Source organism: Ptychodera flava, chromosome 12 (assembly GCF_041260155.1).
Source record: "Ptychodera flava strain L36383 chromosome 12, AS_Pfla_20210202, whole genome shotgun sequence".
NCBI lineage: Eukaryota > Metazoa > Hemichordata > Enteropneusta > Ptychoderidae > Ptychodera > Ptychodera flava.
The window spans coordinates 25,150,830-25,163,803 of record NC_091939.1 but is presented as its reverse complement, the minus strand read 5'-3'; the positions used below and the strand labels follow the sequence as shown (position 1 = coordinate 25,163,803).

Sequence of the window (12,974 nt, the reverse complement as noted above, 5' to 3'; positions counted from 1 at the left end):
CTGAGCATGATATTGTGGTGTGAAAATGTCAACTTTTGTTGACCATGAGAACAAGCTTTTGATATGGCAAAGTGGTTTGTCCTTGACATGGAAAAATGGCAGGTGTTTCCTGTGAGTGTTCGATAAATGTGGACTTGAGTTTTGAATTGTATGAAAAATGGTTTTACAATGCTGCTTTCTCAGCTACCACATGTGGTTGCTATACAGGAAAACAATTTTCACTATACTGTGACATATATGCTCTAATATCCTTCAGTAAATTAAATATTTTAATTTTCATTTACCTCTCCAAATTAAATTAAATTATATATAAAATTATGTCTTTCCACAGTTGACTTGAAATCTTGCAAGAGCATTCATTATATTTCCTATCTTTTGCAAGTCTGACTGGCTCAGCTGTGTGACTGAGGCCTTGAAGCTGGGCCCAAAGTCTGTAAATGTGTGGGGTTAAAGGTCAACACAGCTCTTTTGGTTATGAAAGGTTATGAAACATCCAGTACCTATTTATAGATATAATTCCTTGATAAATAAATTGACTACAAGTTTGCCCTTCATCTCATTTGTCTATTTCTATGATTTTAATACTCTCATGAAAATAATTAGCTGTTATTACATTCCTGCAGAGATGGAACATCAATGTACCTGTATTTAACATCAGAGTAATTTTTATCCTATTAAGCGTTAACTGTAGCAGAATCTAATAAGATCTCTGTTTAATCAGATATTAACTGCAGCTTTTGAAATAATGCCAACTTCTTATTCATATCATAAATGTGATGAGTATAGGGCTTGTAGTTTTTTCAGCGCATTGTGCCTTCAAGAGTTTATATGGCTTACAGGCCATCTCAGGGGCTGTGAGACTTCCTTCTTGATAAACATTGCCTCTTCCCAGAAATTGGAGAGCAAATGTGAATTAAGAAAATTCAGCATTTGACACATAAAGCTTTGGTTGCATTTCCATGAAGCTTAGTCAACGTTGGTGGTCAGTCATTTTGACATAGCTATGCACCTTTTTAAAGTTTTGGATTATGCACAAGGTATATTTGGACATGTTGTGCTCACCATTGCAATTGGGTCCATTATGCACAGCCACGGATAGAATGATGTAACCCCAAACCCCACATCCTTGTTGAATGCTAACTTATATAATATCATGCCTGATAAAAATTAACATATTTTGGGGAGGGTGTGGGTGAGACAATACATAGGGCGCAGTATTGCCATTTGTATGATGGTCATAGACTGTTAATGTGTGACTCCAATACAGGGAGTGTCCTTGGGTCATAATTTGGATTGTGCATGCAATATTTATCCAACAGCCAAGCATAGATATTGGTGGGGCCTGCACATAAATGGATGTGTGGTTAACATTTTAATATGTAATGTTACATAATATATAGGCTGTTGTGCAACTGAACACATTGAAAAAGAGTCAAAGTTGAATGCACTTAAAGTTATGAACAATGCTGAGATTAGGTGAATTAGCTTCTCTACATAATTTATTCAAGATTTTTTCAGTTCATGGCATATATGCTGGAAAACGGGTAAGAAAAGTTCTTTTGAATCATCTGTTCTTATAATTTAACCACTTCAGAATTTTTTTAAAGAAAATGTTGCAAAATTGACCTCAATTGAACCTCTCCAGTTTTCAATTTTTCTCTGTGTTATCTCAGCCAGAAACATGTTCCTGAGAGTTTAATAATAAAATTACTGAGTGGTTTGTGAAATAATTATAAATGATGATATGTAAATCAAATAGTTGCGAGCTGTCTGTGGTGTCCCGTGAAAGAAATGGACAGGACAAATATCGTCTCTCTTGCGTTAACCCTAATCGCCACCATCAGTCCAAACCCACTGTTATCAATGGTGATTGTGGACCTGTTTACAAGGATCTAGAGGTGAACAGCTATTTCCAGCATATCAGAGAAGATAATCTCTCGCAAGGTTATGGTGTCTACCAACCCATGTAAATAACGGAAGGTGGAACTTCTATGCAGATTATGTATGGAAAGGCTATTGAAACTTAAAATATGTCATGAAGTTAGAGGCAAAAATATGTAAACGTAAAAACCAACACTCGGGTTTTCACCGGAAGTGGGATATCTTGAAACATTCGCTAAATGAATAATTTAAGCCAATTTTTTTCCACCTTTTACCACCTTTGTTGCTTTTATTTGTTCACCTTCTTTCGTATGTTGTTTTTTTTCTTTTCTTCTGTTTTGTAAACTGTGTTTTGTCAATTGTTTTATGTTTATATAAATAAAAAAAAACATTTCAAAGAAAAAAAAATGTATGGAGAGGTTCATATAATCATACATATTATTGTTCATCTTGTGATACCTACAAGAATTTCAGGGTAAGGCACTTTAAATTAAGTTCTTTGTTTGCTGTCTGCGTGCTGGTAGGTTTTCAGAGAAAATTAACCAAACAAGCTCAATGTTAACACTATTACAAATAAAATGTTTTCTTTTTCAAAAGAAACCTAAGAAAAATTGAGCTTCTGTTAATACACTTGTGTGTTTTGTCTATGTTTGTTCTTTTCCCTGGCTGGCTGGTAGGTTTTCAAAAAATCCAGGGATGGCAAACAAAGAATTTTCTTTAAATGGCCTAATTTACTTCTCATATGTGCTCGGCAGAATATGAAGAGTCTAGAAAAATCAGTAGATATAGCTCATATTTGATCAGAACTGAAAGTTTGCGTGTACCAAATTTGAGGGCTATGAGATATGACGCATTAAGGGAAAATATTTTTTGTTAAGATGTGAAAACTTTGCCTTCAGAACTTATACATGGATAATTTTCATCATCATTTAAAACTAACATTTAGTCATAGAAACATCATTCTCAACAAACTTGAAATCTATCCAACTAGTACATTTGGAGAAAAATATGTTTTCACAAATTCTAAAAGAATGAGACAATTGACCAACAAACCTCTTCATATGCAAATTTCAACAATATCTGCATAAAGTTGACCCAAAGGTAACGAGAAAGAAAAATGGTTGACAAATATGTGACAAGTTGTATTTGAGATGTTTTGACCCATAATACAATTGCAATATATTATCTTGATTTGCCCAAAATTACATAAGGTCACTGTGACCCCAAGAAATTGCACAATAAAAGTTCAAAACAGACACCTGGCTTCAGAAAAGATTATGATCAGGGACTGACTTTGATATTTGGTATTTTTATTATAAACACTCTCGCAAAATGCTAGGGTTTGAATGAAGTGGGTTTTACAATTACAGCTGAACAGCGCTGCTGGAACAGATATCAAAATCTCGGTTGTTCAAGGTTCATCTCTATGAAGCATTTGGCGTAATAAGTACAATGTAAGTACGATGTCTGACACATATGAGAAGACAGAATTCAATGGACAATTCACCACATAACATGTTTTGCAGTGGATGACATTGACAGACATACCAATTTAGTAACTGGGGTGGTTCTATTTACATGCCTTTCCTAACCCCTGTGACTTCTCTCCAAGGACGGAGAGTTTTAATAGCTACCAGTTGGCAAGATGACAGATGGAACGACGTTGCAACCTTGAAAGCCGATTCTTTTTCATTTTTCTGACGGACGGCCTGGGCAATAGGCCAGGTTGTTTTTCCTACATTATTGGCACGATGCCTTAACCTCCTCACCCTATTTTTCAAATGCAGAGGCCAACTTTGTCACAGAAACGCAATAGCGCTCAGGGTCGTAACAAAGATTTCATGGTGCAAGAGTTAACTAACCTTTTCCCCACTGTGGTTTGACCCAAACCCATTGTTATCTATGGCGGTTGTGGACCTGTTTACAGGGTATCGGGGTGGAGGGGGAGGGTGAACAGGTAGAACATGATCCTCACTATGCTGGTGTACAGAGCCAGTAGTAGAATTATTTGTTTTGCCAAAAGACTTGCTGGTCTTGGATGAGTGACTAAAGCATTGGTGGCCATGAACTTCCTTCTTGAAACTGATGCTATCATGTATGGAGGATGCACACAAAGTTGGCACTTTGTCTAATAAAATACTGAGGTCTTTCATACAAGCTTTATAATATGTAATGTGCAGGCATGTGACGAGCAAAGACAGTTACACTTAGGGAATAATTCCCTGAAGGTATCACCGTACTAGAGATTTCCAATAATTCATCATGATTTCCACCATTGGAGATTCCTCCGTGAAGTCTACCATTGTCTCCCATATTGTGTAGACAAATTCCTAGACGAGTTTGAAAAATTCTGAAAACGTGCTTTTAAGGACACCATTCTTCTCAATTCCCATTTTAAATGATTTAGAAAAGTATGCTTGATTGAGAGAGGAGATGACATTTTTGTAAAATTTTCCGCTGATTTGTGTCCTCAGCCATACAGAATAAATGTGATGGAAACTAGGAAGACTAGTTGCACCTGTTTTATGAAACACAATGACAATAGAAATTTACATGCTTTTCTCAGATTCAGTTTGTCATAACTTAATTGCTTCCCAAAAGTATGGCACTTGTAGTACCTACAGAATGTGACTTTAATGGTCATTTAATGGTTTCTTTGAAATTTATACTGAAATGTCAACGTGGTGTTAATAAATATAATTATCTTGCGACTTCAAATTATTACTTTTATGCAGAACTGAAAAGTTACAGGAAAACTAATGTCATAGGTACAAATAAAATCAAACAGGATTGTGGATTGTGCTGCGAGGTAGAATGTGTCTCAGGGAAAGGTATTCCCACTCTAAAATTTGTCCATTACTTTTCTGGTCTGAACTTTTGTGGGGGCTCATTTTAAGAGTAAGAAAAACTACCCATCTTTGTTTTTTGGAAATCAAAATTTCTCCATAGAGTTAAAATAGGGATGGCTGCCATTTTGAATTTCAAAAAAAATGTCAGGTGATTTTGTTTCTCTATTTCCAAACTTTGCCGTGACCCCGATTTTTATTCTTGATTTGGTGCAAGAATGGGTTGAAAGTTTCCTTGAGGAAAGTTTGTGCAAAAGTTTAAGTGTTTCACTTTCGAGGCCCGTACTACACCTTAAACATCACAACTGGAAAGGCAAGCAGCCCCTTTGAAATCAGTAACCACCTAGGTAGTGTATTTCAAAACCAGAAATTCAGTGGCATACATTTGCACTTTGATAAAAGGTTGTTATGTCAGATGTGACGCTTAAGTAAATACACAATGTTTACACGCTTGGTTTAAATCTATACACAGTAGAAACACACAGTAGCGGTATGATGTTTGTCATATTTATGTAGGTTAGGGTCAGCAACAGTCAAAAGTGTGATCAAGTATGCATAGTGCGTGTTCATGCAACTTTATCCGAAAGCTGCAAATGAAAAGTTACTGGTGGTACTGTCAGTGAAACAATCAAACGATCATTTAAATCACTTCTACAGAATTAATCTGCTACATTTAGACTAAAATTACCCCTTTGAGAGTTGTAATTTTTCCCATCATAACTTTAGTGCAACACTTTACCAATTTTTGTGAATTTTTCTGCAATTCTTTTGAAAATTTTGGACCGAATGAACAGCAGATTTTGTAGACTCCAGATTTTGGTCAAAATCAGAAAAAAAACTTGACTGCATTTATTTCTTAAAGGCCAGGGACTTGATCCCCAGGATCAACTTTGTTTTAGTCTATAAGAGGATTATGGAGTGTCATAGCCTTTTGTTTTCCATTGAAATTGTAATCTAATAAGTAGATTTCCCCAACAATCTGACGCCCGCACAGGCCTTTAAAGGAGACAAACTGACTTTGGCACTCAAAAGGTTAATGCTGCTGGATAAGATGTCAAACTCTGGACAAAAAATTCCACACAGACCACAACATGTGTGTTTACTATTTTATTTACTTCAAATTCAATGGGGTATTATCTGTCTGACTCAAACCCCTTCTTGTAACTTTTACAACATTCCCCATTTTTCTCCGTCAAAAGTGGACTCTTCCTGTCCATATACAATTGCAAGTGGAAGATACCAAAACGGAGAATGCGGGGGGTATTCAAAGATCAAAAACTGAACACAAAAATTGTTTGCTAACTCGTCTTCACAGTACTCCAGAATAAATACACAGATGTTACAAAGCTTGTGTTGTCTTTTGGCAGCTATGGAATCATTGGATAAACAAACGTCAGGAAAAGTATGCCTTCGCATCGTTGTAAAAACAGCAATTTTGACAAAAAAGACTTGTGTGAAACCCACAAAGAGTTACATCAAACAGTTCCATTCTTATTTATAAACACACACATGTCAGTCTTATCGGCTCTAGAGTTGCCATCTAATCACACATCATGAAAAATAACAATTTTGATCAAGAAAACAGTTCACATCAAAGTAATTGGATTCAGATTTCCCTTGCATACAGTTTTAAAAAAATTCATATATTTATCTCATATCAAACTTTTTCACCTCCAAGATTTACACATACACACACTAGCCACTCATACACAATAACAAAAAAATATATATTCTGCTCTCAAGTGGAAAATAAATACTCTGGACTGTATTTATACATACTTCATATGTTTTATAAATATGGCATACTTTGTACTGCTGAACTCAAATAAGCCGGAGTGGAAAAGTTGGCCTTGCTTCTGAATACGGTGGAAACAGCAGTCGATAAAATAACTTACAAATATTTTTTGTAGTTTGCACTCAAAACTGACACGCTGGAATAAAAAGAAAAAAAAGACAACTCTCCAGGAATTAAAATTTCACACAAGTTTTGTCAAAATTATTGTTTTCAACCTTCAGTGAAGACTATAGAGGGCTTTATGCCTGGCTTTTTTTTTTTGGAAAGTTTTTACATCTTTTGTAAATTTTGATTCATGAGATGAGATAGAAGAAGTCAACTTGTACATTTAATCAAGGACTGTTGACTACTTTGATCTAGAGAAGCCAAAAATGGACAAGAACATATTTTTTTGTCTCAAAATCCTAGGAACCAGTATTAATTTTATTCACACCTATGCATTTGTGTTACTGTAACAGTTGAAGAGTTCTTAACACAGAGCAACTTTGCTGGATCCTTATTGGTTGTTGCCATGGTGACGACCTCTATGGCAAGCTTAAAGTTCAGAGTTCAAAAGCTACACACAAATACAGTTGGATGACATCACAGAAAGCTCAATATTAACACTACCCCTAGGCTGGAGAATCTCTGCGATCAGTCATCTGAAATTGAAACTATTTCGAAGTAATCTCGAGAAAAAAAAAACAAAAACCAAACAATCAATAAACAAACGAATTAAGATCAAGTTTGACACTAAAACTTTGATGGGAGACATTTGAAAGAAATTCTCTCCATCCACCCATGATACAAATGCGAAAAAGAAAAAAATTCTAAAAACTTTGAAAATCATTCTTTTGATTTCCACACAAATAGCACAGTTTCTTGAGGTTCTCAGGTATGCATACTTACAACATTATAGCACAAATGTTGATCTATCAATATCAGTTAAAATAGTTTAGCTCCAGCCAGCCACGCCGTCTGATTCTCTTCAAGCAATGCGTGATAGCCGTTAGCAAGTTTTGGGCCTGAAAGACGCTCCCCCCCTAACAATATTATTTCTCCCCTTTGTCATGTTGTGGCAAGTTGAGATTACACTCTGCCTTTCTGTAATGAAATCTGTCTTTACGATCACAGCTCACTTGTCTGGGAGACATGGATTCAGTGCCCACTCTCTCTTACACACACACACACACACACACACACACACACACACACACACACACACACACACACACACACACACACATACACACACACACACACATACACAAGCATACACACTGGGTCTGTTGGAAGGCTGTAGGAATGAGGCAGAGGGGTTGGTAACACGTTGAACTGCTAGCTGGTCGGATGCTGTCTTGAGGCTGCTAACATTGCACGCACTTTAGCTCTGAGGTCCTGTGAGGATTGAAAGAAAAAAATACACAGAAAGAAAGATGAATTAGAAAATTGCAAAAATTGTGTACTGTAATTGGTTTTGCACTTATGGCTAGCACTGCTACTACAAATACCCAATTCGTGATCCTGAAAAGATTTACTTGACATGTATTTGAAAGAATAATATCTACTCAGTGAAACTGGTTGTACGGTTGATTTAACAGACAAACACAGCGAACTGACAGAGCTGAGGATGAGTCAGCAAGCTGCATTATGCCAATCCATGCTTCCTTTTGTCCTCCAATGATACAAACACATATATATCAGTTGTAATGTGTTCAGCTGTTGCTATCAAGAGGTCACCGGTTTCTGAAGATATTGCCCAATCAGCTATACCAAGTTAACATGCATTCAAAAGACACCACTCAGTAGACGCGGAAATCAACAAAGACTGAAAGTGTTGACTCTGCAAACCCACCCACTCCCCCTACAGCTGAATGCGGAAACAGACTGAATGTCTCCCACAATGACTCAACAAAATATGAACAATCTCAGAATGACAAGTTAAGGCTACTTCTAACTTAACGTGTAGTCTCTACAGCTGTCATACAAAATCAAATCACCTGTAACTTTTCAAGTGAGAGAACTTTTCTCGAGTTGCAGGGGAGCAATCCAGCAAAAGCACTGCCCATTTCATTTCTCAGAATCATTTGTACATTGCCAGTCAAGCTATGAAGGCACAACGACATATCCACACGAAAACCAAACAAAGAACAGGATTATTCGTGTGTAACCAAACAAACTTCTAAAAGGCACGTCTTCCACCTCTGACAGACAGCTACAAAGGACTAACACACAAAATTCTTCAAATTCTCACGAAGTCATCATGGGAGTTGACTGTTTTAACTGTAATGATATACATGAGGTGGACAACTGGATGGTGTGAAGTTTAAACCTTGTCTGTATAACTGACATTAATCAGCTACACAACCATAAGACGTCATTATTATTAGAGACAGAAATAGTCTTCACAAAGTTGGCTGAAAGAGTGAAAGAAATTAGGGAATACAAAGTAATTCTTTCACCTTGACTTTATAGGGCAAAAGTGCAAGTCACCGAGCATGGCTAGCTCATTTGTCCGTAGGGTTATGGCTATGACAGATGGAGTGCGCCCTCTACAGGCTAATATACCAACTCTGGTTGGCTACAAACAGGATGTACATGGGATAGCTGAATGGCAGTGCAAGCGATGGTAAAATTAAATACACATGATGGTGAACTTGTGCCTGTGAACATCAGGTGTCATATTTGAACTGATGCTAGTAATTCAATAAATTCACCACTGCTGGAAGGTGTTTTACATGAAATTTTAGAGACTGAAAATTCAGACTGGGAACAGAGAGATCACACCTACATACACCTTGGGGCAGAAATTTTTCTCACCAATTCTGATACTTTAGTCTATTATTAACTTCAAAACTAAGTGACAGCTGCTTGAAAACTTATTTTCTTCACTGATATGACTGAAAAAAACTGTTTCTTACCTCGTTGACATTGCTTGGTGAGTATGTCCTTTCTGCATCGAGTTCCTCTGACCTCCTGCTGGAATGAAAGGCAAAGTCCTGGTTAGAATGGACACACTGGGCAAAACGGGGTCTGCCTGACTCAGTGATAAAAAATATGTGATTATGTACGTGTAATAACTGAATGTGTTTCAGAGAGAGAGAGAGACGATACATTATGAGACCAGGAGTGTTCACAACAGAATGCATGGTTACAGTGCAATCCTCTTTGTGAATAATGGAAATATCTTCCCACCTCCCTGAAACCCCCCTTTCAAGGACATCTCTCCCCATTAAAAATCTTCTTCAGGCACACGAGACACAGATAAAACTCCCTCCCAAACAATCCTTCCTGAGGATACCAAAATGTCTCCTCTCCTTTAAAAATTTCACCCCAGTTCCCTGTATACAGGTCCAAGATCACCATTGATAACAATGGGTTTGGTGGACCATGGTGGTGAAAGGGTTAAAAATTTCACCCGTTCCCTATAAGACTTAATTGGTTCAAACACTAGAAGCCCTTCAGTATGGAATTGTACCAACATTAGACAAAACGAGGGATATTAAAGGACGAGTGGTGAGATTATGAAGGCCACTGCTCTTAAGACTGCATTCATTCACAAAAATTTAACCTGTAGACACCATTTCTATACTGGCCTCTTAAATAGTGCGTATAGACTGCAGTGATTCTGAGGATCTGAAGGTCTCTAACAAAAGGCTACAGAAAAAGAATTACATCCGTACTTAAGATGGTACTGCACAGTTGAGGAACTTCACCCAACATTTTCAGAATTCACTTTGCGAACTGAACATTCACATCTGACAGCAATCATGTGAAAACTCAAATCATATGATTAATAATTCTTGTATAAGTCATCGCATTGAAAGGAAACTATCTTGTGGATGACAGATGACCTCCCTAAGAAATTCAAACTCATCAAGAACAGCACATACTTTTGCTTTTCAATGACAGACAAAGATACAAGTGGGCACACCTAATACATGTTGCATATTTCATTCCATCTAAAATTATCAACTTTTTTAAGCTCTGAAAACACAAACTGCCAACTTTCTGTGGAGAGACCGGACCATACTACATGGAGTGGGAGTGGCAGGTTAGGAATCATACTGCCTTCCAGGTATTCACAGATACCCTGTTTTTTGCTTATGACGTCTTGGTCAGACACAACATTACATCAATCTGGATTCAAGACAAATGAAGACTTAATGTCTCAGGCAGCTTACAGTATCTATATGGCTACAAGGCCTTTGTACAATAGCATACAAGATTTCTATTGACATCATACACAGAGAAGTAGTAGAGCCAAATCACTGATCACTTTACAGCTAGGTGACTGGCCTGGTTCTTTCTTTGAGACACAATGTGAGAGCGGTTCATTTTATAAAATGCCATGGGACTGCACTAAATTTTTTTGACGACAGGGACACTTGCGTCCATTTGTGATCTTAGATTCTGCTTTCATGAGGGTGGTCATGACGACTGACACCATGGTAGTATACAATATTACAGTCCTTTCACCACTTGTCTAGAAATGCCTGCAGTTTCAGGTGTGAATTATCCCTACCACTTCACACGGATATGGCTTGATATGGATCGGTCTCAGAATTTCTCATCCCATTTTCTAGTCATGGAGAAGTATACAACTTGCTAAACTTGGATAAATCGGTAATTCACAGTTTTGAAAATTGTAATGGAGTATTCTTTAATGTTCTAAATGAAAACATCAACTTCAAAACTTAGAAACCTTGAAACTACTGTAAAACATCTTTTTAGCTAGCATCTTTTAGCTAATTTAGCAGTGTTTAAATTCACAAATTAAAGATGGCACTCATTCAAACTTTTCTCCATATTTACCATGGTCAAGATGTCATTTCAGCTAAATTAAAAACCTGCTGCTTGCAATGAAAATCCCAAATCGCTCAAAAAGCATGCAGCTAATTCAAAGTGTTCTACAGTATCATATCCAATTTGATATGACATCGTTTACAAAGTGATTACAAAGCAGCAATTTGTCACCCTTTGTACCTGTAAGTTGTTAAATATACCTGCAGTATGCACAAAACTTGAAAAAAATTCAAACTTTGATGCCCGTTGAGGGTGGCCTCCAGTGCTGCAATATTTTATATCGACAGCATGGAAAATGTGAAAATGTTGTTATTTAACCAGTAAAAATGACATTTGAATAACATACACAGCATTCACTTAGGTATTCAATGTTGTTTATCCGTATCAAGCTCTGTCACAAAGAAACAAGCCACATTTCTAGATTGGCAGTAGGAGGGACTGTAGTGATATGTACGTGTACGTGTAGCCTTCTATTGGGGGATATTGATTGCTGGAGCTTAAGTCCCAACAATAGCAAAGCCTGTTGATGACTTACCAACTGACAATAGAAAAACCTTGCATAGACTATCTTCCTATTGATTTTTTGTTTCTCATTTCAAGGCGCACACACAAAGTCTTTAGCACAGCTTTGCTAAACTTAGAAGTCTGCACGTGATGCCTGCAGATAAGACAGGCCTTGGAAAGAGTGTAAACACCTGAGTTTTGCTGAGTCATTGTGCGACTGCAGACAGTCTAATCCTATGATCCAACGTCGAAATTGACATAAATTGTTTTCCTCATAACATTATAAATTCCACTCAGCAATCATAAGAATTCTAGAGGACAAATGTAATCATTTGAGAAATGAAAAGCCGTAGAATAGCCAAGGTCAAGCCTGCATTTCCTGCAAGTCAATCAGAACATAAACCAATTGCACAGGACTGACGAAGAATACTTAGTGTACACTGAACAGTTCTGCACATTACCACAATCTTAGGGGGTCAAGTTGTTTCATAAACCCAGTGAGGCCCCCTAAGATAACCTGATTGTCTTTGCAATGGAGATTGGGCCCAGCGTTCCCCACGTGTGCCATGGAATGGTAGTTGATGATAGGACAAAAATGGACAGTCGTGAAATTCTGGAGAGTGCGTACCTATCATAACTTCTATTGCTTCTATGATGTGTTGGAGGTGATATTTCTCTGTGACTTTGGGACCTGTGAAGCAAAATCAAAGAAAACAAATATATCGTTAGTTTACAGGTGATATACACGAAACACACATTCATCTTTTTCAGTCTGCGTGTGAACACCAATTTCACTGTGTCAAATATTCCACTGTTTGGTGCCAGAGTGTGACTTATCAGAGAGCAAAATCATGCCTTGCCCTGTGATAATATCTCAGAAACACATGATTGTCAATGATGTACGGGTTCCTGGATCGCCTAAATACAATTTGAAAACATTGAAATGATGCTGAACACTGATTTGACAGATACGTAGATATAGCAGTGAGTTGCCAACTAATAATTTTCTTGTACTGGTATGTGGTACACACTGTGTGTGCTGTCCTGTAATGGAAACGTAATAGCTGATGAAAACGGCAGAGCTAAATCTTATTTAAGTTTTCAACTTTTGCCACAGACAAAAAACATGCGTGATCACTTTGCAACAAGCAAACATCCATTCT

The 12,974-nt window shown here is 37.2% G+C and overlaps 1 protein-coding gene across 2 annotated transcripts in view; it reads right to left on the bottom strand.

The window, feature by feature from the left end:
- Positions 1 to 5,821: 5,821 nt before the first annotated feature.
- The window catches only part of LOC139145490 (splicing factor, suppressor of white-apricot homolog), a 77,486-nt gene continuing 70,333 nt past the window's right edge, over positions 5,822 to 12,974 (bottom strand). Inside the window, exons 14-16 of one of the 2 annotated variants that reach the window (XM_070716698.1) lie at positions 12,440 to 12,502; positions 9,423 to 9,480; positions 5,822 to 7,899 (exon numbers count right to left, since the gene is read on the bottom strand). In XM_070716698.1, coding sequence (XP_070572799.1) covers positions 7,840 to 7,899; positions 9,423 to 9,480; positions 12,440 to 12,502 — 181 coding nt within the window. In that variant the 3' untranslated portion in view covers positions 5,822 to 7,839. The remainder of the gene's footprint in view (positions 7,900 to 9,422; positions 9,481 to 12,439; positions 12,503 to 12,974) is intronic. The other variant, XM_070716699.1, reaches the window with a different exon arrangement.